At 51.1% G+C, this 25,835-nt stretch overlaps 1 protein-coding gene across 1 annotated transcript; it reads right to left on the bottom strand.

Annotated features, from left to right (window-relative positions):
* Window positions 1–619: 619 nt before the first annotated feature.
* On the bottom strand, window positions 620–19,439 carry HSD11B2 (hydroxysteroid 11-beta dehydrogenase 2). The gene is made up of 5 exons (XM_026684197.2): window positions 18,884–19,439; window positions 4,551–4,763; window positions 3,866–4,051; window positions 3,208–3,345; window positions 620–1,579 (listed from the first exon to the last, which is right to left on the bottom strand). Exons 1-5 carry the CDS (start codon window positions 19,146–19,148, stop codon window positions 1,218–1,220), a joined length of 1,164 nt encoding a protein of 387 aa, XP_026539982.1. The 5' UTR covers window positions 19,149–19,439; the 3' UTR covers window positions 620–1,217.
* Window positions 19,440–25,835: the final 6,396 nt, after the last annotated feature.

Here is a 25,835-nt window from a genome sequence, read left to right on the forward strand (position 1 = left end):
GAACAGGCTGGTGGGGTTTGAGGGAACCCAGCAAGGTTTGCTGGCTCTGGGTGGGCCAGGTGGCTTGACTTTCAATGAACGTAAAAGCGATTTATATGGGACTAATCCTTACTAAAACTCTGCTGCTAACTTCCTAACAGTGTTCCATCCCTGGAGGTTTTCAAGAAGAGGCTAGACAGCCGTTTGTCCGGAGTGGTGTGGGGTCTCCTGTCTGAGGAGGGGTTGCACTACAAAGCCTCCAAAGCCCACTCCAACTCTTGTTACTTCCCAGTTAATCTGAAATTGTTTGACCCATAAAAACCATGAAAATTCCTTCAATTTGCTCTACTGTCTCACAGAATAGAACTTTAAGCAACAGAACAACAGCAACTAAGGAAAGTTGAACAAGGGCGTGGCAGGTGATCAATCCCGTCCTAGGTGCCCATTGGCAGAAGAACAAAGGCCAGCGCTGAGGGCCTTTCCTCCCACGCTTCTCCCACTCTCCCTTTCTGCCTGGCAGGGGCCGCCTTGTCCTGGGGAGCCAGCCTCTTTGGGGGGGTGGGGTTGCGGCCAGGAGCTCCTGGCATTGAAACCCAACAGTATCTGGATGGCTCCCAGTAAAGCACAATATCCAATCCAATAATGAAGTTTTTTTTTTTATTTAACTAAGTAACAATATAATTGTGCTCCTTTTGAAGAAGGAAAAAAAAAAGGCTCACCGGTGAGGCCCCCTTAATGCTTTCCATGGTGGGGGCTGCCATGGAGGAGGAGGAGGAGAAGTGGCCCAAGCCATAGAGGCCAAAGGCCACGACGTTGAGGTCAGTCCCTGTCCAGCAAGGGGCAGGAGAAGGTAGCTTGGTTTGCCTGAGGCAACTTTTAAGGAGGTATATGAGAGAGGTGGCCAGAAGCTCTTTGTTTCGGCTAGCAGCAGCTTCTGCCCTCTCCTTTGGCACACTGGGGGAAGTCCAGGACAAGCTTTTGTTTAGAAAGGATGCTGCTTCTATCCACGGCCAGGGCAGGTGTGTTCCCCCCCCTCAAGGAAAGTCATTGAGGAAGGCAACCCAGGATTGGCCCCCCCCCCCCCCCGAGGTGGGGGGCTGACAAAATGGCACTGGCCTGTTTCTATAGGAACAAATTCCTCTTCTAGCGATCTGGATCTGGATACAGGTGGAATAAAAAGGAAACTTTCTCCAGAGATTCTCTGGGGTGGGGGGCGTGCAAGAGAACCCAAGCAGCTCTCACGATGGTGTGGGGGTGTGGCAGGCCCTGGGACACAATCCCTGTGGCAGTTTGGGGTTGATAAAAAAGGTTTTTAGGAAAAGGTCCCGGACTGTGTGAGGGAGGTAATGGTGGATGAAGTACATGAGCCACAGGCCTCTCCCTGGGTAATATTTGAGCAGAGGCTTGGTGGAAAGGAGGCCGTCCGTGATGCTGTCCACCACCGAGCTGAGGTCCTCCACAGCCACCTTCATGAAATCCACAAACTGCCTGTTGATTTCCTCAAGGTACTCCTCTCCATAGGCTTCCAGAAGGTCGTTGGGTAAAGCTGCAAGGAGCTGGTCCTTCCTCTCCTTCCAGTACTCGGGGTTACAGCTGCCACCTGTAGTAAGGGAGAGAGGAGGAGAGCTTTCATACTCTTCCATAAGGGTCTGCAAAACAGGGACGGTTGCTAACAATCTAAAGCCTGGTCTTCCAAGAATCTCGCTTTGTATTTTTAAATGAGAGCGGAGGATTGCTTGCCTGCTCCCTTGGCTCCACGCAGCATGCGACATTCTCACAATCATTTAGACCAGGGGTGTCCAACCTTGGCAACTTTAAGACTTGTGGACTTCAACTCCCAGAATTCCTCAGCCAGCAAAGCTGGCTGAGGAATTCTGGGAGTTGAAGTCCACAAGTCTTAAAGTTGCCAAGGTTGGACACCCCTGATTTAGACCTTCAGAGTCCTTGTTGCAGGCCTTCTGGAATACCCACTCAAGAAAGAAGGGAAGCAAGGACACCCGGGAAGGCCCGGGGTGAGCCTCCCCTGGAAGGAGTAGAGCTAAGTCACGCAACCTGCAGGGAAACGTCCCCTGATAAGGACCTCTTGGCTTGGATCAATTCCTGAGATGCGCTGACTTTCCAGGGAAATTGCTGAGCTCAGAAGGCCACAGAGAAAAATCTCACTGGAAAGCAGCAGAGATCTTAAAGTATATGTCGAGTTGCTGTAGGTGGGAGAAATGCACGTATCCATACATACAGCTCAGCTATCACTAATTTGCCTTAATGATTTTGAAGTGGAAATCAAAGAATGAGGCAAATGAGAAAGTGATACAATATCATCTACCTTTTTCTCAGCCTGCCTTTGCAGAAGTATTTCGCAAACTAGACTGGTCAAAATATGGAATAAAAATCAATGCTACCTATTTAAATCACAGATTTGCAGATGATGTTGTTCTCGTCTCACAAGACCCAGAAGAGCTACAAAGACACCTACAAGAGCTGCACAAAGCAGGAGAACAATTCGGCTTACAAATAAACCTGAAAAAGAGCCAGGTTATGTTTAATAAATTCACCAAAGAAAGGGGAAAAAGGTATATCTGGTGAAGAATTAGATATAGTAGACCGCTACATGCTATATACTTTGACCAGCAGATCTCAATGGAAGGTGGAACAATAATTTAGGAAACTCTTAAATGTGGTTGGGAGGCATTTGGCAAGCTAAGTGTAGTTTTCAAGAACAAGTTCCCCCTGTGCTTGAAAAGCTTTCAACCAGTGGGTGCCACCTGCTCTAACCTATGTCAGTGAAACATGGGCATGAACCTCACAATGGATGCAAAAGCTAGGAGTGGCACAAAGAGCCATGGAAAGATACAAGCTCGGCATCACAAGACAAAGATAGGAAGACCTGCACAGAGAACAAATGAAAACATACGATGCCATCAAGAGAGAAAAAGAATTGAAATGGAAACGGGCCGGTCACAGAGCAAGAAGAACGGAGGGTAGGTGGACCAAGGCAGTCACAAAATGGATCCCGCTTGGTAAAAAGTGCCCACAAGAGAGACCTAAAACAAGACGGATCAACGACATCAGCAAATATGGTGGGCCCAAGTGGCAAAAGGGAGCTCAGGACCGTACTGGTTGGAAACATGCAGAAGAGGCCTTCATCCTGCAGTGGATAAACCATGGCTAGAATGAGGAGGAGGAGGAGGAGGAATCAGCACAGCATTATCCAAGTATTTTCAGCCTCACCTGTTTTGAAGTACCCTGGAAAAATCACGCTCACCCTGATCCCCCAGGGAGCAAGTTCGCAGTGGAAGGTGTCCATCAGAAGGCTGAGAGCTGCTTTGGAGGTCCCGTAGCTGGCCAAGCAGGGGTAGGGCATATTGCCTGGGGGGACACAAATAAGCCTTACTGCGCCTCTCCTCGGCCCTCTCCACGGCTTCAAGGCCCCCAGCAGCAGTGCCTCCTCCCCAGAGGACTCCACGGGTCACTGTTACTGGGGAGCACCTGTGAATGGATCAGACCGAAATGGCCAGCAACTTCAACTGCAGTTGCATAGGGGGCAAAGCTTGGCACAAGGGCCTCGGTTCACACAATGCACCAGACCAGCTATTGTGCTAGGTAAAGCCAGGGTGGGTTGATCTGTTAATGGGCCAAAGAAGAATCACCTGTGACCGATGAGTCACTGAACAAAACAACGGGTTGCTGTGGCAACCGGTCGTAGTCCAGGGATGGGGAGGACACGCACCTATCTCTAGCAAATGAAGGTGCAGATAGAGCCCTCAGAAGGATCTGCTAACGAAACAGACCCAGAAAACTAAATTGCTTTCCCAGGGGGTTGAGTGGCCGCTTTCATCGCAGGCCTAACACTCTCCCGTGGGCTCAGCCTGAGCAAGGGGCTCCTTACCAGCCGGGCTGCTGACTGTGACGATCCTGCCACGGGATGAGCGGAGCAGAGGCAGCAGCCCTTTGGTCAGCTCCAGGGGCCCAAAGAAGTTCACCTCCATGCAGGTGCGGAAGTGGGGCAGCGGCGTCAGCTCCGCATTAGCAATGGTGTCGTTGAACCCAGCGTTATTCACGAGGCCCCAGAGACCTGCCCGTTGGAACAAAAGAGGGAAGCACGGAAATGCTCACTGCAGCATGCGAGAGGGCACGGAAGGAGGAGGAGGGGGCACAAATTAAGCCAAGCATGAAGTCTGGCCCATGGAAACTGTTAATGCCAGACAGTGGCTGTTTTCTAATCACTTCTTCTATGGGCAGAAGAGCTGTCCTCAGCTCAACTCCCCACACAGGGGGACACACTGGCCAGGGCTGGAGACAGCAAAAGACCAAGAGCAAAGTGGGGCAGAGACCTCGGAAATCGGGACGTTGGGGGAGGCAGATCGTTTTAGGCCAATGGACACAGGAACACTCTCCCTTGGCATCTGTAGGCCAGTGCCTGGACACCCCTTCAAGGCCAGGAGTCATCTTCCCACGTGGGGAAGTCTCCATGATCCTCGTCCCCTCAGCATCTTAGGAAAGAGGGAGGGCTCCTTCTGAATAGATGGAGACAGCGTCTTCTACGGAACTGAGAGGCGCTGGGGGCAGATTACCTGTCCTTCCGGTCTGTGCCTTGATGAACTGCAGGGCTCGCCGAATGTCCTCCGCTTTCGTGAGGTCCATTTCCAGGAGGGTCAGCCGTGGCGAGCACGTCTGCCGAAGCTCTTCTGCCCCGGAGCTCTTCAGGTCCAGCACACTGGCATAGACAGTGAGCCCCAGCCGGTCCAAATGCTGGGCAGCTGCCTTCCCAAAGCCTGAGTCGCATCCTGGGTGGGGGTGTAAAGAGAGAGGTGGGAGAGCTGGACAGGAGGCTCTCAGAGTCATGGCCTTCTTCCAGAGTTGTTTTGAAGATGGAAATGAGGAAGGCACAAAGGTGAGCCATGTCGGAATAGGTGGAAGGGGAGAGGGGGGCAGGAAGCGTTTAATTATGGGACAATCATGCATTACCCAAGAACCTGTTGTTTTTCACAATTTTGGTCAAATAGAGGCAACATTTAAATGCACTGAATGGGTAGTCACCATAAAAATCTTGTTAGGAATTAATTTCAACAGAATTAATTATATGCTTAACTTTCCCATAATGATGGGGATTTAAAAACCCTATTTGGGTGAGGTACAAGGTCCCCCCATGGGATGTATTTGTATAGTATCCCTGAATGCCAGAGGTCCTGCTTATTGGGCCACAAGGTGGGAGGAACATGCAGAACCCAGAAAAAACCCAAGTTTTCAGAACAGTTGGGACTCTGCAGTGGAGGACGACCTTTGCTGTAAACAGTGGCACAGAGAAAAAATTAAATGAGCACCTGAGCCTTGGAAGTGAAAGTATGACAAGAGACCTTAAACAATATCAACGAGGTTCTTTATTTTGACAACTTTCTGATTTTTCAATTCCCGCTCAGCCAAGCTGGTGAAAGACACTTCCTGGCGCCAAGGCCTTCACGCCTGTGTGTTGGGCCTTGCCCAGGCTGGCTGCACCCCTCTCCCCTATGCTGGGAGCTCGAGTGGTTTGCAGTCCCCACTGACCACAGGGACTTTGGGCCTTGGCCTGCCTTTCCCCTCGGCAGCTTTTGTGAACCATGGCAGCAGATCAAACATGGAACCGAGGTTTCTCACCAACCACTGAGTCTAAAGAACAGCTTGTGTACGGTCCACAGCTGAGGGAGTGCGGAAGTTCTCTCCATCTGTTAACCCCTGTCTAATCAACGTGCTAATATCCTATTACAGCTTGCTTGGAAGGTGCAAGCATCCATTAGTTGTACGATACAGGAGGGTATTACTGAGCCCGCCCAGAAAACCAGCCACTTCATGAAACAGGAGTGTGGGATACAGCAACCGGTGTCTTCATAGTGCCATGCAGAGGCCCGTCCAGGGGCCCTGGGCTGCCTCTTTCTGGACTCAGCCACCACGGGGAGAAAGGCAGAGCCCCCCAAATGCGCCCATCACACTTTCTTTCTTAAGTTACAACCAGCCCCATTTCAGAGAGGGGGCAGGCAGCGGAAAAAGCAGAAGTGGGTTAGGGTTTCAGGTCAGGAAGCCCTGAAGGGCGCACCCTGATGTATCAGCGGAGGGGGGAGCCCCAGGCCTGTGCCCCAGGCCCGTCCTTTCTCCTGGGCTCCAAGCAGCAGCTCTTGGCCTCCAACCCCCCCCCTCCCCAGCAGGAGAGACGAGGCTGGCTCCCAGGAGTGGAGAAAATGGCAAGAGGGGCGAGGAGGGGAGGACTCGACTTTCTCACGCCAAGTGGGAGAGAAAGGGGAAGAATGAAAACAATCTGGGGCAAGCAAGGAACAGGATGTTCTTTCCCCCTCTGATAGGTATGGTGATAGAACTTCCCTCTCCAGCAGATTTATGGCAACATTAACCATTAACAGCTGCCGGCCAGCTGCCAGCACGCCAAGCGGAGGCTGCTGCGGGCTTGTGTGCACACCGGCTGCCACTCCCTCGGCCCACATTTCCACCCAAAGGGCACAGAACCAGCCCAGCCAGCCCAGGGGACCTTTTCTCTCCTTGGCCAAACTGGGGCCACCCTTGAGCTCAAGACTAAAGGAAAAAGGAGGCTACACCAGTGACGAGTGGGGAGCAAACCAATGTTATCAATAAGCATGCATGCCTAAACAAGGGAGGGGGGGGTCTGTTTTCTAGCAGGATTCCCTTCTGGCTGGATTTCTGAGCCACTCCACTCTGCACAGATGATGCCGTCTCCCTCCAGGTTTTCTTCATCCCATCCTCCATGTGTGGCAGAGTCAGAGCTCACTGGGCCCCGTGATCCCTTTACGGCAAGGGAGATACGCCTGAAAACTTTCAGTTCTTTCCTTATCCAGTTTTGTCAGCTCTCGGTTCCTTCACAGAACCTGGAGCCACAGGCCATCTCATCCCTGAACCCACCTGGGTCATCTCTGCATTTTAACTGGTTTTTCTCTGGAAGGTCAGTCTGGTGGCCTTGGGCAACGAAGCACGTGAGTTCACCCAGCTGATGGTGGACGTTAGCCAGGCCCCAAGGCTGCTCCTTCAACTGCCCCGGCTGCTTCTGAGGAGTAACCCCAGGGCAGCCTTCCAATGCCAAAGGATTCCTCTGCTGCTGCGGCGGCATTTCTAAAGAGGCTGCTAGACAGGCAGATGCTTTCGATTCCTGCATATGTGTCACCATCTGTCATCCTTTCTCTGACAAAAAAGAGATGATCTTAATTTGGCCATTGTTCTTTCTGGAGCTTCTTCACTTGGGATATAGACGTTTCTAGGTCCTTTTTATATTAAATTTTAATATTGCATCACATTTCTAGTGTGTGCATATGCAAATATTAATTGCATTAACATGCATATGCATATATTAATTGTTCTGTTAGTTTGTTGGAAATGAGGTTGTAAAATAATGCTTATATTGCAGTTTCAAGCTTTGCATCAGACGTCATCTAGTTCCACCTGCTGCTTGGTGCAAATCTGCAGGAGCCTTTGGGGTACTCCTCCTCCCGCAGTGACGGGGGTGGCCTTTTCCTGAGGCCAAGTCCATTCCCTCAGCCTTGAGACATCTGAAGCCGCCTCCTTCCATTTTCTCTTCCTCCACCAAACGCATCCAGTCCTTTCATTGTTCCATCCTTGGCCTCCAGGCCCCTTACTGTCTTGCTGGCCTCTTCTACCCCGACACCCGTTTGTCTCTGTTGTTTTACACCGCAGTGCCCATATTTGAACTGTCATCCTGAGGGGCCACCGAAGTACTTTTGCCTTTCTAGCAGCTGCATCAGACTACTGAGCCATGGCCCACTTGTGGCTGCCAAGAACACCCAGATCTTTTTCACACTGGTGCTACTGCTAGGCCAATGTTCCACCCACCCACCCACCCCCTCCTCCTTTTATGCCTTCTAATGGCTTCCCCAGATGCCTCCCCTCCAGTTAAATTTCTTCTTGCTCATTTTGGCTCATTGTTCAAGCATGTCCAGATCTGAATCTCCTCGTTCTCTCTTAACCATTTCTCTACAGTACACGTGTCGCTTACAAATCTGACCACCATCCCTTCTCCCTCCAGGCCATCATCGGAGCCACGGGAGAGCCTCCAGCACCCCTCTCAGCTGCTCTCTGGGTGGCTGGGAAGACCCCCTGCGGGCCCCCTCTGCCCACCCAGGACTCCATCCCACCGTTGACCCAACTGAGATGTGTCTGGCAATTTTTGACTCAGCATGTTGTGGAAACACAGCCTTGGTCTTGACTGACACCGTATGTCAATGATGGTTGCTTTGTTTGGGAACATCCCGGAATATGGAGTCAGCAGTTGCATTTTGTTCACCTGGGTATAATTTGCCATATTTTGTGAATCCAGTCGATGTATCCAGAAAAGAAAAACTGTGTGCCATAGAATTTTCTAGTGAGGCACAAATCATACAATGGTTCTGCACGGAAAACAATGTTGTTTTCCAACAGCAACTTCCCATATTTTCCCCCCAGTTTTGTTCATCTTTTTTCCTAACTGTCCCGGAGGAAAAGGTGAAACAGCCACACTGAGTTCCTAAGAGCCTCCGCACCCCCTGAGCCACCCAGGATGCCAGGACTGATGGGATCAAAAGCGATGGGGAGCCGATGTGGGAGGCCCTGCCTTTCAGCAGCTCCCCTGGTCCTTAGCCACAGTTTCCACCCTGGTGGACGGTGCTCAGCGCTCCCAGAGATGGCTGGTCTTGATTCCAACCTGCTCATCATTTCGAGATTTGTTACTTTAACTCTCTTTCATTTGTGCACTTTTATTGTATGCTGTTTCTAGAGCATTTTGTCTTGTGGTCTGCCAACAGTCCTTAAGAATTTTGCCATCAATGTAAAATAGTAACAAAAACCAAAGCACTCTTTATCACCGTCAACCTCTAAATGGTATAAGACCATGTATTTTGGTAATTTTGGCCAATCTGTGTATTACATTTAAATTGGAAAAATAAGGTGGGGACGGTGCACAACCATACTAGTGCCCAGGGCTCAGGGCGCCATAGTCCTAGCCAAATGTGGGCCAAGGCTGTGATGCAGTTCCAAAAAAAGCAAATGGATCGAGTTGAAAGGTGATCACCTTTCCTCTCTGGTCACCAGTCAGTGGATCTTTGGTATCCAGTTCTGGGCTCGCATTTTAAGAAGGGGAGACCCCATAGAAGCAAAGTAGGGAGAACAAGAAAATAGGTGTCAACCACTTTGTGGGCAGCGGTCTTGCTCATTTTCTCCTCTGGAACAAAGTATATCTTGCATGTCTGGGGGTGTTTGTGTGCACGCAGGATTGACGTCCCTATAGAAAAGAGGGGTGTGGGGCTGCTCTGGGGCCGTGGTGATTGGGATGGAGGCTTGAGCTGGGACCGTCAGAGGCCCATTCGGCCTCAGGTAGTTTCTGAAGAATTGTTTTTCCTGCACTCCCAGACTGACTCTGGCCCATTTTTGAGCATTTTTCCCCCCTTTTGTGTTTCCCCTACCATGCCAAATTTGGCTTCCTTTGATTCTATATCAATAGATTCAGAATCCTGAGAGCTTCTAGATATCTTTCTTTCTTTCTTTCTTTCTTTTTCTTTCTTTCTGAACACTCACTGGTTTGGAAATCATCGTCACCACCACCATCCCTGGCTGAAACTGGAAGGGATCTATTTGGCACTCTTAAAAAACACCAGCTGCATAGATGGACCAGGATGAGGGCAGAGGGGCTTCCTGTCAGGCCCTTCTTCAGCTGTATTATTGTGTTTCCATGAAAATAAGACCTACTGTGTTTTTGTGCCTGCACGCAATATAATCCCTACTCCCAAAATAAGCCCTACTTAAGCGCCTGCGCAGCCACCCACCTGCCCATTACATGTGGTTGCTCACAGTGCCACAACCACAAAACAAGGTGGGGGTGGAGCTGCCCCACACACCATACACCAGTTTACCTCGGGGCCTCTGCAGCCAGGCCCTCCACGTCCCAACATGGAGTGGCTGCCTCATGAAGGTGGCTCCAAGAAGCCCCTGCAGGACCTCGTGGGGCTGCCGACCTACTTCTGCTTGCTCACACGGCTGCAACAGAGCAGGAGGCCGAGTGATGTGATGCTGCTGTGGCTGCAAGGCGAGGCAGGTGTCTGGGCACGGATATGCCTGGCTGCAGGTCCTGAGGTAAGCCAGTGGGACACATGGGACAGCTCCATGCCCCACCTCACCTCAACGCCGCATCACCACAAGATTACTTGGCCTTCTGCTCTGTTGAGGCCATGAAAGCCAGCAGAAGAAGTGGGCTGGCAGCCATGCAAGGTCCTGCTGGACGGAGTTGCTGGAGGTGCTGCCGTGAGGCAAGGCAGGTGTTGGGGCATAGATGGCCGGGGGCCCTGAGGTAAGCCAGTGCAGTCTTGAGGGGCAGCTGCACCCCCTGCCTCGTGGCAGCAGCAGTGGCACACTGCACAGCCTCCTACCCCGCTGCAAGCAAGCAGCAGTGAGCCTCCCATGTACTCTGAGAGTACATGGGGGCAGGGAATAAGACATCCCTGAAGATAAGCCCTAGTGCTTATTTTGGAGCCCAAAAGAAAATAAGACTAGGTCTTATTTCAGGGAAACCTAAGATGTTCTCCCATTCTCTGAGATTCCTCTCCCAGGAACCATGAGGTTACACTCTAAGCTGTGGTCCCAATTCAAGATTTGTTTTATGTTGTTTTTTTGGTGATTCTGCTTTGCCTGGAAATTGCAGGGAAAAAGACAAATTCTACAAGGATTCATTCAGAAGTCAGAAGACATAAGAGAAGACATAATTAGGAGTGTTTTACCAGATACAACATACGTGCTATTTCAGTCCTCCCAAAGCTGCAAAAGACTTCTCTTCTGCTGCAACTTCAACCGATTTCGTGAAGATGTGGTGAGGGACTGAGGAGGGAAGCCTCGCAGCTGAAAGGATTCCCAGCAGGCAAATCTCTGCTGCATCCCGGTTGTTGCCTGAGGAAAGTCTCTGGGACTTGGGCTCCTGGCCAGAGACGGAGGAGTGGCGGTCACCCCAAATACGGCAAGGAGCCTATGGCAACCACGTCTAATGAAGTGAAGCACTTCTCAGCTCAGCCAGGGGCCCCCTCCCTCCTGCTCCACTATCTGCTGCTCCACAGAGACCCCTCCCCTAGGAGAATGGACCTTGATCTTAGGTGGGGGCTGTGGAAGGGCTCCCCGAAGGCTCTGCCGCGGCCCCCTCCCTTGGCTGGAACAGGCTGCAGCTCTCCTTGGTGCTGAAAGGCATGGCTGCTTCCTTAGCCCCTCCTCGCCGAGGGAGGGCAGAGAATTCCCTTCCCGCCACCAGAAGGGCCGCAGGGCTGAATCCTCGGTCCCTCGCACAGGCATTCCTGATTGTCCTGCGCTCACCCCTGGAATGCCTCTCCTCTGGAGCAAGGGGAGGCAGGGCAAATGGCACACCAAGATGGCAAAGCGACTCAGCAGTCAGACAACGACCAGACCTTCAGTTCCACATTTTAAGAGGCCACTTTGGAAGGTGCACGTTTGATCACACAACTAAAGTCCTAGAAACTCCTGAAAGAGACTCCTCTGCCACATTTTAAGCAAGGCACCTGCGATGGGCTTGAATGGGAGAGCCCTGGGGGGGCTGGTGATGCTGCTCTCCGCTAAAATTTCCCACACGACACAGGAGGGAAGAGCTCCTGCCCCAGACCCTGATAGCTCCAATCTCCTCAATGAAACCTAAGAATGTGAATTTTCACATTAGAAGCAAAACGTTTTAAAGATAAAACGAAAGAAGAACAATCTCAGTCGCCTAATATAATTTCATCTAAGGATGACTGAAGTCATTCCTGATTTCCTCCTCCTCATACAGGGATCTAGAAAGTGATGTAGAAATTAAGCGATCACCATCTATAGCAGTGTTGGCGAACCTTTTTGGCACCGAGTGCAGAAATGGGAGTGCGTGTGCACACGGGGGAGCACCGGAAACTGGAAAAGCAATTCCTTGGCATGCATGCACGCGCTGGGAAGCTGAGCTTCCAGTTTCCATCACACGCATGCACGTTGGCCACCTGATCTTCCGGTTTCTGGTGCGCATATGCACGCCGGAACCCGGTAGAGCAATGGGTGATGGCTGGCGTGCCTGGAGAGATGGCTCTGCGTGTCACTTCCGGCACGTGTGCCATAGGTTCGCCATCACAGATCTATAGTGACAAAAGCAAGAGGTTGCAGGCAGAAGGCATAATCCTGGCACAGAGGCAGGGGACCTTGAGCCAAAGGGACGCGCCACCCTCTAAATTTCTCCTCTGCACTAAATCTTGTGGAACCTTTTTAGCTCCAAAGTGCCCTTGACAGCCCCAGAGGGGAGGGAGGAAGATTTTCAGGAAAGCATCTTTTTGCTCCTTTGCTCTTTATTCTTTGGTCGTGATGGGGGAGGAGGTTGTTAGTTTTGCAACTCTTTGTGACTGGACAGACAATGTTTTGCCAGGATTGTCTGCCTACAACTATTTCTCTAAGTTCTTATAAAGTACTGCTTGTGTCATCAGTGGCAGGAGGTATCTAGCCAGCCTCAGTGTTGATTTGCTTCAGAGCTTTCTCCGAGACTTGCTTTGCATTATATGTTCAGAATAGTTTAGCTGCATTATGAAGTACTTCCAATGAGCAATCTAGTTTTATTTGTAGAAATGAACTGCTTTTTTCTTCCAGTCTTAAGTATTCTGGAATAAATTTATCTGATATCAGCTGCCCAAAAGGCCAATGCAGTCTTGGGCTGCATCAACAAAGGGACAACATCAAGATCACGGGAAGTGATATCCTTGCTCTACATTGCACCACACTTAGAATACTGATCTATATCAGTATTAGAATAGATCTATATCACACTACTGATCTATATCAGTCATCACGATACAAAAAGTAGTCCAGAGAAGAGCAACGAAGGTGATTAGGGGGCTGGAGGCTTAAAACACTTGAAGAACAGTTAAGGGAACTGGGCATGTCTAACAAAGAGAAGGATTAGGGTGACATGATAGCTGTCTTCCAATACTTGAGCGGCCGTTAGAAAGAACCCTGTTCTCCAAAGTATCTGAGGGCAAGATAAGATGTAATAGGATCAAGGAGAGAACCAACCTAGAACTAAGGAGAAATATCATAACACTGAGAACAATGAACGAATAGAACAGCTTGCCTCCTGGAATTGTGGGTGCACCCTCTTTGGAGGTCTTCAAGAAAAGATTGAGCAACCATTTGTCTGGGATGGAATAAGGACTCCTGCCTTGGGCTGAGGGTTGGACTAGAAGACCTCCAAAGTCCCTTCCAGGCCTCTGATTCTATGATTTTAAGTTCGATTCTGTTCCCCACAAGGACGCGGGCAATCCTTCAGTCTTGATCATGTCCCTTAAACTATGAAAGTTCAATCTGGCAATTCCAAAATATCCTCCAAATATCAAGGACCGGAAGCATCCCTAAGGAATAGGTAACATCTCCTGATTCGGGGATTGCTATGCCCATGGCCAGCAGCAATAATAATCTGTAGATTATTGGTACATTATTGCTAATCTGTCGCAGCAAAAATAATAATTATATTCTGTAAATCACCCAGAGTATCCCTATAGGGAAGATGGATGGCATAAAAAATTTAATAAAATAAATAAACTCTTTTAAAGTTCACCAAAACTGGCAGCAAGAGGAGTCATCTGCAGCTGTGATGACAACGTGATTCCTCCATCAGAGACCTTTGATAACTGTCTTACCAGCTGAGCAGATAGAACTGCAGGGCAACCTTTCAACAGGAAGTAACTGATGTTTACGGAAGGGAAGCTGGGTTTCTCTACTAGGCAGATCATAATATTTGTGAAAATCATGTTGGAATTGTAGTTAATTGCTGAAAATGAGCCAGCCTACGGATGTGATTTTTTAAAAAATACAATTTTAGGCTACATGAACTGAAGTGTAATTTCCAAATCACAGGAAATAATTGTTGCAGCACATAATCCTCTATAAGTCGAGGGACCCAGGTGACTGGCCCGATTTGGTGACGTCTTTTGCAGTGGTTGTTAAGCAAATCCTGCATTGTGGCCGTTAAGCAAACCCACTGGTCACAATGGCTGTTTTTGCCTGGAAGCCAGAAGCAAAAGCCAGTTTCCAGCAAAAACCATCGTAAATCACGGTCACATGGGATTCTCTTGGCACAAGCAAGGCTAAGCAGCCATCCATCTGGAAGGCTTCAACCAGGCCTCCCCTGAGCTTAAATCCAGGATTCCTTTATTTGAATAATTCTTTTTCAAGCAGGACCCCAATTTCTGGAACCATCCCAACCCTGCACCAACCAACAAACCATCCCAACCCTGCACCAACCAACAAAACAATCCAGAGAATGACAATCGTGAAAGATTTGAGAGATCAAGGCACGCATAACACTAGCCCAATCATTTCCTTATTAACCAAAGGAATCCAATCTATTCCCTCCACCCACTCCAACAATCACATTAGAATCTGATCTAAGTAGAGACTAGCTAATGGTTGCAAACCTGAGGCCTACAGATTTCTATTCTTAATTAAAACCAAATGTAATCCAGTCCTTGGCAAGTGTTACCACTTGGAGCAGCACAGCTAAAGCAGCAGCCCCAAGCAAATGGGCTTCACCCAGTTGGCCAGAAGCTGTTCCTGGAGACGAAGAACCTGCCAGAATCCCTAAAAGAGTCTGCAGTAGCACTTGGGCGTATTTGGAGCCTGGGCCATTTGACCTGGGAACAGGCTGTGCAACAGATTGTACCAGAAGCAGCTAATGTACCGCAGGGCCAGATGTGTCTCATTAGAGCTCAGCTTGCTTTTTTCATGGGAAAACCAGAGCTGGATGGCTGTAAAAAGCGAAGAACAGCAAACGGCCCCCTCCGAGCATCTCTCCCAGTTGAGAAATGATCTGGCTTGGGTGGAGCCTCTCCTGAACCCAGCGGCAAACAGCACCAGAGAAGTGTCCTTTGGATGCTCCCTGCGGTTCCAACCGACCGCTGACCCAACGCTTTCAAACCAAGCAAGCTTATTAGCTTCCAGACTAACGCACGGCTCTAAGATACAGTTCAAAAACCCCCAAATGACCCCATCAGAAAACACAGGAAGAGTAGTACGTTGGCTGGCAGTGCATCGCCTTGAAAAGTATTCCACATTTTCCTTTTGACGGTCTTTGCACCAGAAACTTCCCACTCTAAATGCAGAATAATAGAATAGAATAACAGAATAAGAGAGTTGGAAGGGACCTTGGAGATCCTCAGGCAGGAAACACTATATTATTTCAAACAATAGGTTGTCCAATCTCTTCTTATAATCTTACAGTGTTGGAGCAGTCACAACTTCTGAACTCAAGTTGTCCCACTAATTTCTTGTTCTAACTGTTCTGTCAGGAAATTTCTCCTCAATTCTAGGTTGCTTCTCTCCTTCAAGAGGTTCCGTCCATTGCTTCCAGTCCTGCCTTCAGGTGCTTTGGAAAATAGGTTGACTCCCTCTCTTTTGTGGCTGCCCCTCAAGTACTGGAAGACTGTTATCATGTCCCCCCCCCCCGTCCTTCTTTTTCATTCAACTAGAATTAAACCCATTCCAGCAATCACTCTTTATAGGTTTTAGCCTCCAGTCCCCCAATCATCCTTGTTGCCCTTTCTCTGTACTCTTTCTAAAAAGCCTCAGCATCCTTTTTACATTGTGGTGACCAGAACTGGATGCAGTATTATTCCAGGTGTGGCCTTACAAAGTACTAACACTTCATCTGATCTTGAGTCTATCCCTCTGTTAATGCAGCCTAGGATTGCATTGGCCTTTCTGGCAGCTGCAGCACATGGCTGGCTCATATTTAAGTGATTGTCTTGGACTCCAAAATCCCTCTCACACTTACTACTATTGGTACAGGTACCACCTATGCTATACCTGTGCATTTGGTTTTTCTTGCCTAAATGTAGAATCTTACCTTTTTTCCCATTGAATTTCAATGTTCAAGTTGGTTAAGATCCTTCTGTATCTTAAGCCTATCGTCTGGAGACCTTTTGGACCTCAGGGACCACCAAACTCCCACGGCTCAGAAAACCTGGGAAAACCCCAAAAAAAAGTCTGCAGGAAAATTCCTCACCCCATTTTCCTACCGATCAATCATTTTTTATTTGGGATTGCAGGATACCATCTCCGGTTCTGTTCTCAGGGGGAGAGGGAGAGAGACTTTTGGCTTCATGCAAGGAAAGCAGCAGAAGCAGCTGAAGTCTTTCTTTCTGTCTCCCAAACTCTGCCAGAAATAAGTTTTTGTGAGACTTGTCGTGCTGGCGCAGCCTCTTGGAGCAGGAGGCCTTGCAGGGTCCCAAAGACTCATTTCTGGCGGAGTTTGGGGGAGAGAAAGAAAGACTTCTACTGCTTTCCTTGCGTGCAGACAAAAGCAGAAGAAAGAAGCGGAAAGAAGCAAGCCAGTGGCCAGGCCAGGCACGTGGGGTGAGTGGGGCAAGTTTCCCCTCCACCCTTTCCCCCCCTCCCTCCCCTCACTGCCTCATGTTGCTTGCAATGCAAGTGACGCAAGCCTTGAGCTCCCACAGGCATGCGGGTGGCGCAGCCTTGTGTTCCCACACAGCCTGGATTAATTGCTTTGTTGGGGGTGACATTTCTCTGCGGACCACCAAAATTTTCTCGTGAACCACCAATGGTCCCCGGCCCACTGGTTGGCGACCACTGGTCTGGAGTATTTGGCCAGCTTGCTTTCGTCTGCAAATTTGATGAGCTCCTCATCTATCCCCTCATCCAAATCATTGATGAAGATGTTGAAGAGTACTGGGCCTAAGACAGAGCCTTGGGGTACCCACTGCATACTTACCTCCATGTAGATGCAGTTCCAATGAGGACTACATGGTGAGTGCAGCTGGTCAGCCACTATGAATCCATCTGGTAGGGATGCTGTCAAATGCAGTGGTTGCCAACTGGTGAGAAAATTTTGATGGTCCGTAGAGAAATGTCACCCCCAAAGCAATTAATCCAGGCTGCGTGGAAACACAAGGCTGTGCTGCCCAGATGGCCCACAGGAACACAAGGCTTGCGTCGCTTGCATTGCGAACCACACGAGGTAGTGAAGGGAGAGGGGAAAGGGCAGAGGGCGGAAACTTGCCCCACTTGCTCCATGCGCCTCGCCTGGCCACCGGGCTGCTTCTTTCTGCTTCTTTCTTCTTCTGCTTTTGGCTGCATGTAATAAAGCAGCAAAAGTTTTTCTTTCTCTCCCCCAAAGTCCACCAGAAATGAGTCTTTGGGACCCCGCAAGGCCTCCTGCTCCAAGAGGCTGCGCCAGCAAAGACTCATTTCTGGTGGAGTTTGGGGGAGAGAAAGAAAGGCCTTTGCTGCTTCTGCTGCTTTCCTTGCACAAAGCCAAAAGTCTCTCTCCCCCGAGAATGGAGCTGGAGACGGTATCCTGCGATCCCACGGTAGGAAAATGGGGTGAGGAATTTTCCTGAAGACTTTTTTTGGGACTTTCCCAGGATCTCTGGTCTGCAGGATTTAAAATTATGAGTTTGAGGTCCAAAAGGTTGGCGACCCCCGGTCTAACCCACATTTTTTGACAGAGTTAGTAGTAATTTTTCAGCAGTTAGTAACTGTAATTTTCCCACCAAACAAACTGTTCCTCAGCCTGGTCACCACCCCAGCCTTGTTCTCATTCAGAAAGGCTGCCCCTGAGACTGGGGTCCCCCACCAGCTGATGCCACCACCAAAACCACCTGCCCCCCACCCCCAGGGAGGACAGATTGATAAAAATAGCTAGCCTGCAAATGCTTCTGGGGGAAGCCGGGGTCCCTACTTGGGTGGCGCCTGTTCCAGGCCGGTTTCCTGGAGGAGAGGCCCATTTGAGGGGGCAAAGAAGGGGCAACGCCAGGCATGTCACCAGGCAGAGAGAAAAAGGCCCTGCCAAGCCAAGCCTGACCCATCGGCGCCCGACGGTCCCTTCCAGCCCAGGTGGGTGGATCCTCACTGGGGGAGACAAGGCAGCCCCGCAGCATCAGCCGCCGCTTCCCCCCAGAGGCCCCTTAAGGCAGCCTCGGCTCTAATAGCCGGACCCCCCCCCGGGCCTTGTCTTTCGCGAAGGCTGTGCCGGGCCGCCCTCCTGGAAAGGACTCCGCGGCTGCTTCCAGCCCCAGAGCCTCGCGCGCATCCGCCGCCAGGGCAGCCCGGGCGCTGCGCCTCCTCCAGCCGGCTTCTGGGCCTTCGTGGAGCATCCGAGCCGGCCGGCCGTTCCTCGCTCCCGCGTTCGTCCAGCCTGGCCCCGGGGCGCGCCCGAAGGAGCCGCGCAGGATCCGGCTTCCACCGGCCACGTCCCGGCTGCCGCTCCGCCGCCGCGGCGCCTGAGCCGGTCTCATGGGGCGAGGCCCCCTCGGGCCCCGCCAGACCCTCAGCGCGTGGCCGGGGGCTTCCGAGTGGGGCGGCGCTGCCCTCTGCCCTCGTCTCCGCCGTCCGCCCAGCAGGAGGCTCGGAAGCGCCGTCTCTCCGCGAGGCCGGCAGGGAGCCGGGGCAGGAGGGCCGCGTCTGGGCAGGCGTCGGGGGGAGAGGCTGCAACCCCGCCGGAGAGAGGCGCGAGCCAGCGCGGGGCGGGCGAGCTACCCGTCGGAAGGGGCGCCGGATCTGGGGCGCGTCTTGCCTGCAGCTCCCAGCTGCTCTCGCGGCCCCGCGGCGGAGGGGCCCCTTCTGGGCCGGCAGGAGATAAGCGCGCGTTTCTGGGCAGCGAGCGCGTCTTGCCGGCGCCAGCATCTTCCTTCCCGTTCCGGAGAGCGCGGAGACCAGGCTGGGTCCCGCTGCGGCCGGCCCCGAGGAGCGTGAAGGATGGAGAGGGCCCGGGCCCCCCCTGCTCCCACCACCGCGCCCTGGCCGGGCCGCCCCGCGCCTTCCGAGTGCTCAGCCGAGCCCTCCCTGGCGCGGCTCCGGCCCACCGGCTCTTGCCCCGAAGGGTCCGCCTCGGGCGCGCCGGACTCACCTGTCACCACCACCGCTTTCCCCCGCGTGGGGATCCGCTTCCGCCGGGCGGTGCTGGCCGAGACGAGCCAGCAGGCAGCCCCCGTGAGGGCGGCGCTGAGGGGCGGCGGCAGGACGGCCTGGCCCAGCGCCTGCAGGACGGCCAGCAGCCCGACGCGCAGCAGCAGCAGCCGGCTGAGCAACAGGTCGGAGCGCAGGAGCCGCAGCGCCAGGCTGCCCAGGAAGAGCAGCCACACCGAGAGGCTGCACGCCCAGCCCAGCTCCATGCGGGGCAGGGCGGGGAGCCGGCCGGGAGGAGGGAGCGGGAGGCCGGGGCTGCGCGACAAGGCAGGCTCGGGCGGCGGCAAACAAAGGCAGGCGGCGGCCGCGCCGGGGTGTCCCGAGCGCGCCTCGGCCGACGGAGTGAGGAGGGAAGCGGCACATGAGTTGTAAAAAGGGGCGGAGGGCGGAGCTGTCCTGCCCTGCTGCCAATGGGAGAAGCTGGAGGCCGCTCTGGGTGGGGGGTGCCGAGGGGCCCGGGCTCCGCCGCTGCCCTCCGGAGCCCCCCGCCGCCCGGGAAGCGCTGCGCCTCAGGAGCCGCAAGAAGCGCGGGAGCCGCGGGAGGGCCGGCCGAGCCAGCGGGGCCTTCGCCTCCTCTGCAGCCCTTGCGGGCGGCGGTGGAGTTGCTAAAAGGGGCCCCATTCCCACCCGCCTCAGGGCCGAGCGGCCTGAAGTGAGGCGCGGGGGGAGGGGCGAAGGAGGCTTTCTGGGGAGGGAGAAGAGCAGCCCGGGCTGAGAAGGCGGGAGGAGCCGGCCGCTCGCTCCGGAGGGGGCAGCAGCTCCTCTTCCCTGCGTAAATGGGCGCGGGAGCGGGGCAGCCGGTGGGTTAAGCCCACTGGAGGATGCCTTCCCCACTGGGTGTCTTGCGGCCCTTCTTCCCCAGCCTTAGCACAGGGCCTCCGGTGGGCTGCCCTCCAAATCTTTCCCCCCTCCAGCATTCCCAGTCCGATCTGAGCAGGGTTGGGTGGCTGGAGGGACCCCTTTGTCCAGCAGCTGCACTATTGGCCCCCCCTGCACAGCTGCTGCCTTCCCACAACCAGGGCTCAGGGCCTCCCAAGACACAGGCAGCTCAGCCCCCAGGGAAGCGATCCCTGCTGGCCTCCTCCTCCTCCTCCTCCTCCTCCTCCCTGCTGTGAATGAAGATGCACGAGGGGGAAACGCAGCCCATTCTCTGCTCTCTATTTAGATCTGTCCAAAGAAGAACATCCCGGGATGGTCATTAACAGGTAAATATTAAAATATTGCAGAAGGATCCAGTGACAATTGCACAACATGACAGTCTGAGATCACCACTGGCACCTGCGCTCCCCTCACCAACTGGATCTTGCCTCTTCCCCCCCTCCTCTCCAGCCTTCATGGAGCGGGTTCCTCTTGATAGCCAAGAGGGGGAGAGAACCTTGTCAAGCCGATCAACTTCTATGCTTTCTCCCCACACAGCCACTTGATAGTAATCTTTGCGCCTCTTGCCCCGGTGGCATCTGGCATTGATAGACCCTTGGCAGCTGCCCAGCCCAACCTGAGTATTTCAGCAAAGTGGAAGCCAAAGTTACCCCCCTGGCCTAAAATGCCACTTGGCTGTGTTGGAAGCTTCAGAGAAGGGGTGCTGCTTATGAAATGTTGTATCTCCTGCTACCGACATCAGACAGAAACAATTTTCTGCGAAGAAATGTTCCCTAATTTCATCTGTAGTTTGAGGTGGAGTCTAAGTCCAATGAGTCCTGGAGTAAACACTCCAACTGCTGTGCCAAATAGCCCGAAGGGGAGATCTTTATCGTCACGTCATCACTGACGTCTATTCTTTCCTTTAAGGGAATGCTTAAAATCAACATTCAATAAATAAAAGTGTTGGCCTGTTGTCAGTTGTTAGGACCAAACAACTTGCGTGCAGAGGCTCCTACCTGAAGGGGGCCTGATGCCAGGGCCAGGAAAGTTACCCTGGAAGAAACTCCAGCAAGAGTGGGCAACGAGAAGGCTTCGAGTCTCACCAATTGCACATCACATCACAGAGAAGGGTTTCTCCAGAAAATCTAGCACTTGCAAGAAATGGGGGCTCTTCTGCTCATGGATCCCCAAACTGTTTTCTAGTTTGTAGGTCTTAACCAGCACTTGAAAGTTTACCTTGTTACTAGCTAGTAATGGGGGTTCGTAGCTTCTTCTATCTGGCCCCTTTGAAGGCTGGGAAGCAACTTTCTGAGCTAGCTACATCTCTCTAGTGGTTTCTTATAACAAACAATGTGGGAGGTGAAACAACACTCTAAGATGCCAGAGGACAACCACCAAAATGTCCAGTCTTCCTCTTGGAATGGCCACAAAACAGGACCATCTGCGCACTTCTTGTCCAGGCGGTCCAGAATAATGCCGTGATAAGTATGCGCTGAAAAGGGGCTCCGAGGCCCGGCAGAAACAAAGCAGAATATAACCCTTTGGTCCAGTTTCCAACCAAAACAATTCTCCAGGGCTAATAGCGCCATTTCCACAGAAATTTAGGTAGAAGACTCTGTGTCATCTTGGAGGGAAAGAGGATTGATGTACTTCTCCTTAAGAACGGGACATTGGGTGCTGGCTCAGTGCCATCTGCATAATGATGATGACATTATCCATTCAGTCATGTCCGACTCTTGGCGATTCTATGGGCCCAGTATCTGCACATCTTCCGATCTTGCCCTGCTTCTTGGAGTTGTTCTGTGCTCTGGCCGGTGTCAGCTTTGATAGTGTCCAGCCACCATGTTCTTTGGTGGCTGATTTCCTTTTACCGCTAACTATTCCAAATCTGCACAATACAGTTCTTTAAGGTCAACTTCACCATTCTCATTGAAGCCTGTGGAGCAACCTATTCTAGGAAAAGCCATGGAAACTCCCTGGCTCTGACCACATAGAGAAGTTCGGGAGCAGAGGGCTCCACAACCCAAGTTTTGCCTCTCCGAAGATTGTCGGGTGCCACTGACTGTAGAAGTCAAACAAGCCTTTTTGAAAAGTCTGAAACATGATCCAAGGTGGCTCAGTCTAGAATTCAAGTCAAAATGAACAAAGGGTTCATCCAAACTGTCTCCAGATAAAGGCAGTTCCCGACTACTCAAAGAAGGTCCACCACTAATGGTGAAGGCTGGAGCCCTCAAGACTACAATCAAAATGCTGCAGACGCATCCAAAATGTAGGCCGCAATTTCTTACGACTTGCTATGTAAGAACAGGAAATACGCATGGGTGGAAGCCCTGGAGATGACACATAAATAGGATGAGATTAGTATATTCTGTGGTAGCTGATCTTATCAGCTGATTTACATCTACAATAAAAGCAATTTATCAGAGCCTCCCCCTTGAGTCACACGATGTGTGTTTTATGTTCCTAGAATGATTTACTGCTGTATCCAGAGAAGCTCTGACCTGCCTGCTGAGATGTTAAAGGGGTGGAGAGGAAAATGGCTCCTCTACCATCCTTGCTGGCATGAAATTAGGACCTTAAAATGGACCACAGTGTGCCACCACATTGCTACAGCTGTTTTCCCAGCCACATGTCTAGGCTTACAAAGAGGGCTGACTTGATAGCAGTGTTCCAATATATTTGAGAGGCTGCCACAGAGAAGAGGAGGTCGAGCTATTCTCCAAAGCACCTGAATGCAGGAGAAGAAGCAATGGATGGAAAATTATCAGGGAGAGATCCAGCCTAGAACTAAGGAGAAATTTCCTGACAGGGAGAACAATTAATCAGTGGAACAACTTGCCTCCAGAAGTTGTGGATGCTCTAACGCTGGAGGGTTGCAAGAAGAGATTTGCCTGAGATGGTATGCTTGAGCAGGAGGTCAGGCTAGAAGACTTCCAACTCTGTGTTTCTATATTATTTTATGTAATTTTAGAATTCAACATATTGCAAGCAGTGAGAACAGTGAAAGGTAGTCAGGTTAGTGGTAAATGAAAAGCAGTAGGAAGGATTTCATGGATGGAAACTTTGAAGTGATAAATAGTTCAGCAGGATTGGAAATTCTAAAAAATAAGATAAAAATTAAGATCCAAATAATATCAAATAGAAAAAATGGGAAACAGCTGATGAAACTGGCATTATTGTTTGTAAAAAATTCACTAAGAAACAGAAACAAAAGGGATAAGTTAAAAAAAATGGAGAGCAGAGAACAGACTAGCAAAAGCAGATAATCGGAAGACCTCTTGAATTTTAAAAAAATGACACCAGCATGAACTCGGGGAGGGGGTTGCAAAAGAGAAATGCAAGTCAATATTGTTGAGGAAGTGAGAGAACACTTAGCTGTCCTGAATCAAATCCCGCTGACCAAATGGAGTTAAAGGAACTGGCTGGTGTCATTATTAGAATTCTTTTAAAAAAACATCATTGCTTTCTCTGACAATGTGACTAGTTTAGCAGACCAAGAGAATACTGAGGATGGGTTTCAGTAAGGCATTTGATAAAGTAGACCACAGCCTTCATCTTGATAAAGTGGAATAATATGGGATGAATGGTCTCACCACCAGATAAATTTACAGTTGGGCTGAACACCATGGTCAACATGTGGTCCTTTACCACTGTTTCCATGTGGAGGAAAGTATGCACTGGCATTCTGTGAATTTCTCTTCTGGGCCCCGTGTAGGATAGAAAAATCTGGATGCCCAGATAACAAAAACAATTGGGACGTTGGCGGTGTTACCTGTGAGAGCCCTGGGTGTCCTAACAGCAGTGGTGTGTTGTCGCAGCAAAAGAGCCAATGCAGGTTTGGATGCAGCAACAGAGATACAGTGTCAAGTTCACAGAAAGTGATAACTATGTTGGCTATTGTGTCCAGTTTGGCTTGCAAGATGGATGCTGAGAAACTGGAACAAGTGACCAGCTTGGAGGTGAAATCCCAAGAAGAGGAAATGGGTGCCAGCTCAGTGAAAGCACAAAGGCATCCCAAGAGATTGGAAGGGCTGTCGCAGGGAATGGACTTCTCTCCAGGGCACATAAGGACAGCAAGTCTCTTGGCCATGCATTGGGCTCAGCCACTTCAGCCAACCGAGACTTCAGAGATGCCACGAGTTCTGCCAAGAACCAGCCCACTTGCCTAAGGAGCTCCTCAATCCTCATGGTTGTTCCAAAAGTGCTTTTTCAAAAAGGCACCTGGACTTTCTTGGTTTTTTCTTTGAAAGCATTTAGCTTCTCATCCAAGAAGCTTTTTCAGTTCTGAAGCTAAACATTTTCAAAGAAGAAAACCAAGAAAGTCCAGCTGCTTTTTGGGAAAAAGCACCTTGGGGACAACATGCCTACTTTTTTCCTGCCTGTTCCTCTCCCACTTGAGTTGGGCTGGTTGGCTGGCTAGGATTGTTCCTGGGGCAGCAGGCCTGCTGGGGTGGAGTTATTTGACTCCTGTAGATGGGGGCGGGGGGGGCGCTTCTTGGGATGGATCTCCTCTCCCATCCGGTGTTCCCACAGAACATTCCCCTGCTCTTTGACCCAGATCAGTGTGTTGTGTGTGAAGAGGGGCACTGCCATTCATTGCTCCACAATGCACACAGTCTTGCCCACAATTATCAGTTGGGAGGAGTTCACCTTTGGCCTCCCCGCCATCCCCAGCCAGATTGCAATCTTTCTGTATTTAATAGCAACAGGAAACAAAATTATTTACTTTTTTATTAGCAATAAAAGAAAACTGTAAAATGTAATTTTATACGGACCAAATGCCAATTGCATAGACAAGGAAATAAACTTTATAGGTTGCAAGTGGAACAGCCCAAGGCCCCCCCAAATCAGGTCAAAGCGGCCAGGCAGGGAGGGGAAGGGAACTGCAAGTCATCTTGGAGGGAAATGAGGTGGCTAGAAATCTGAAGGGAACAGGCCAGGATAGCCAAAGGCTGAAAGGGCCGGCTCAAGGCCGCCTTGTGAGGAGGAGCAAAAGGCTGGGTGGGCAGCTGATGGGGAGGGGGCCCAATTGCAGTCTTGGCATCCTGGAGGACTAAAGAGCAGGGAACCCAAAGCCCAGCATGGCTCAGGTGGAAGGGAAGGCCTGGGAAGGGTATGGTTGCTTTGCAGGAAAGACAGGGGAGCCACCGGCTTTAAAGCTCCTCTCTGGGCAGCTGAGAAAAAGGAGGCCTCCCTCTCTGTTTCTGGTATGGATTGGGCTCTGCAAGGCCAGCTAAAGTCTGTCTCGTGGCCCTTGAAGGGGGAGAAGAAGAGAACCCCAACATTCCAGAAAGGGAAGGCGGTGGTCTCCTGTCTGTACTGGGCAGAGCCCTGCCTGAAAGCATCTCTGGGAGCATTTAGAAAGGAAAGCTTCCATTACCAGCAGTTTGAAGTTTTCTCTTTTGATGGATGGCAGGGTGACGTGCTTATAGATCAGGGGAGTGCTATAGATGTAGCATATCTTGAACTCCATAAACCAAACCTCACAACATCCAGGCCAACAGGCTGGGCAGTAGCAGCGCAATGCGGTTGATTTGCAACTGCACCCAAATGGTTTTACATCAACCCAAGGAAAGTTCCAAGTAGGGCTTCCCAGATTTGCAATTTGGCCTTGTGCTAATCAACATGTTTTAAACACCTTTTTTGATAGAGTTACTAGCTTAGCAGCTCCCATGATTTCCATGAACCAAGGATATCTGAATTTCACAAAGCCCATGACCTCAAATATTCTTCGTAAAATAGTGAATGTAAGATACATTATACCACTATGAAATGAACTCACAGTTGGCTGAATGACTGAAGTCAGAAGGGTTCATTCGTGGCTTGGAGGGAAGCCTTAGGTGCTATAAGGCTGCGGGGTAGGGCTCCCACTCCTGCTTACCAGCAGAAGCCATGAGAAGGATTCCCAAATCGTGGACATGCCCCGTCATGGGGAGGAATTCTTTCAGGGCTGGGGCATAAATGGTTTTTGAATGAACAGTAATTTGGTTTTACTGGGATTCAGCTTCAGTCTGTTTTTTCCTTCCAAATCT

This window comes from Notechis scutatus, chromosome 9 (genome assembly GCF_049901735.1).
Source record: "Notechis scutatus isolate UNSWTSFEM ecotype Mainland chromosome 9, rNotScu1.2, whole genome shotgun sequence".
Taxonomy (NCBI): Eukaryota; Metazoa; Chordata; class Lepidosauria; order Squamata; family Elapidae; genus Notechis; species Notechis scutatus.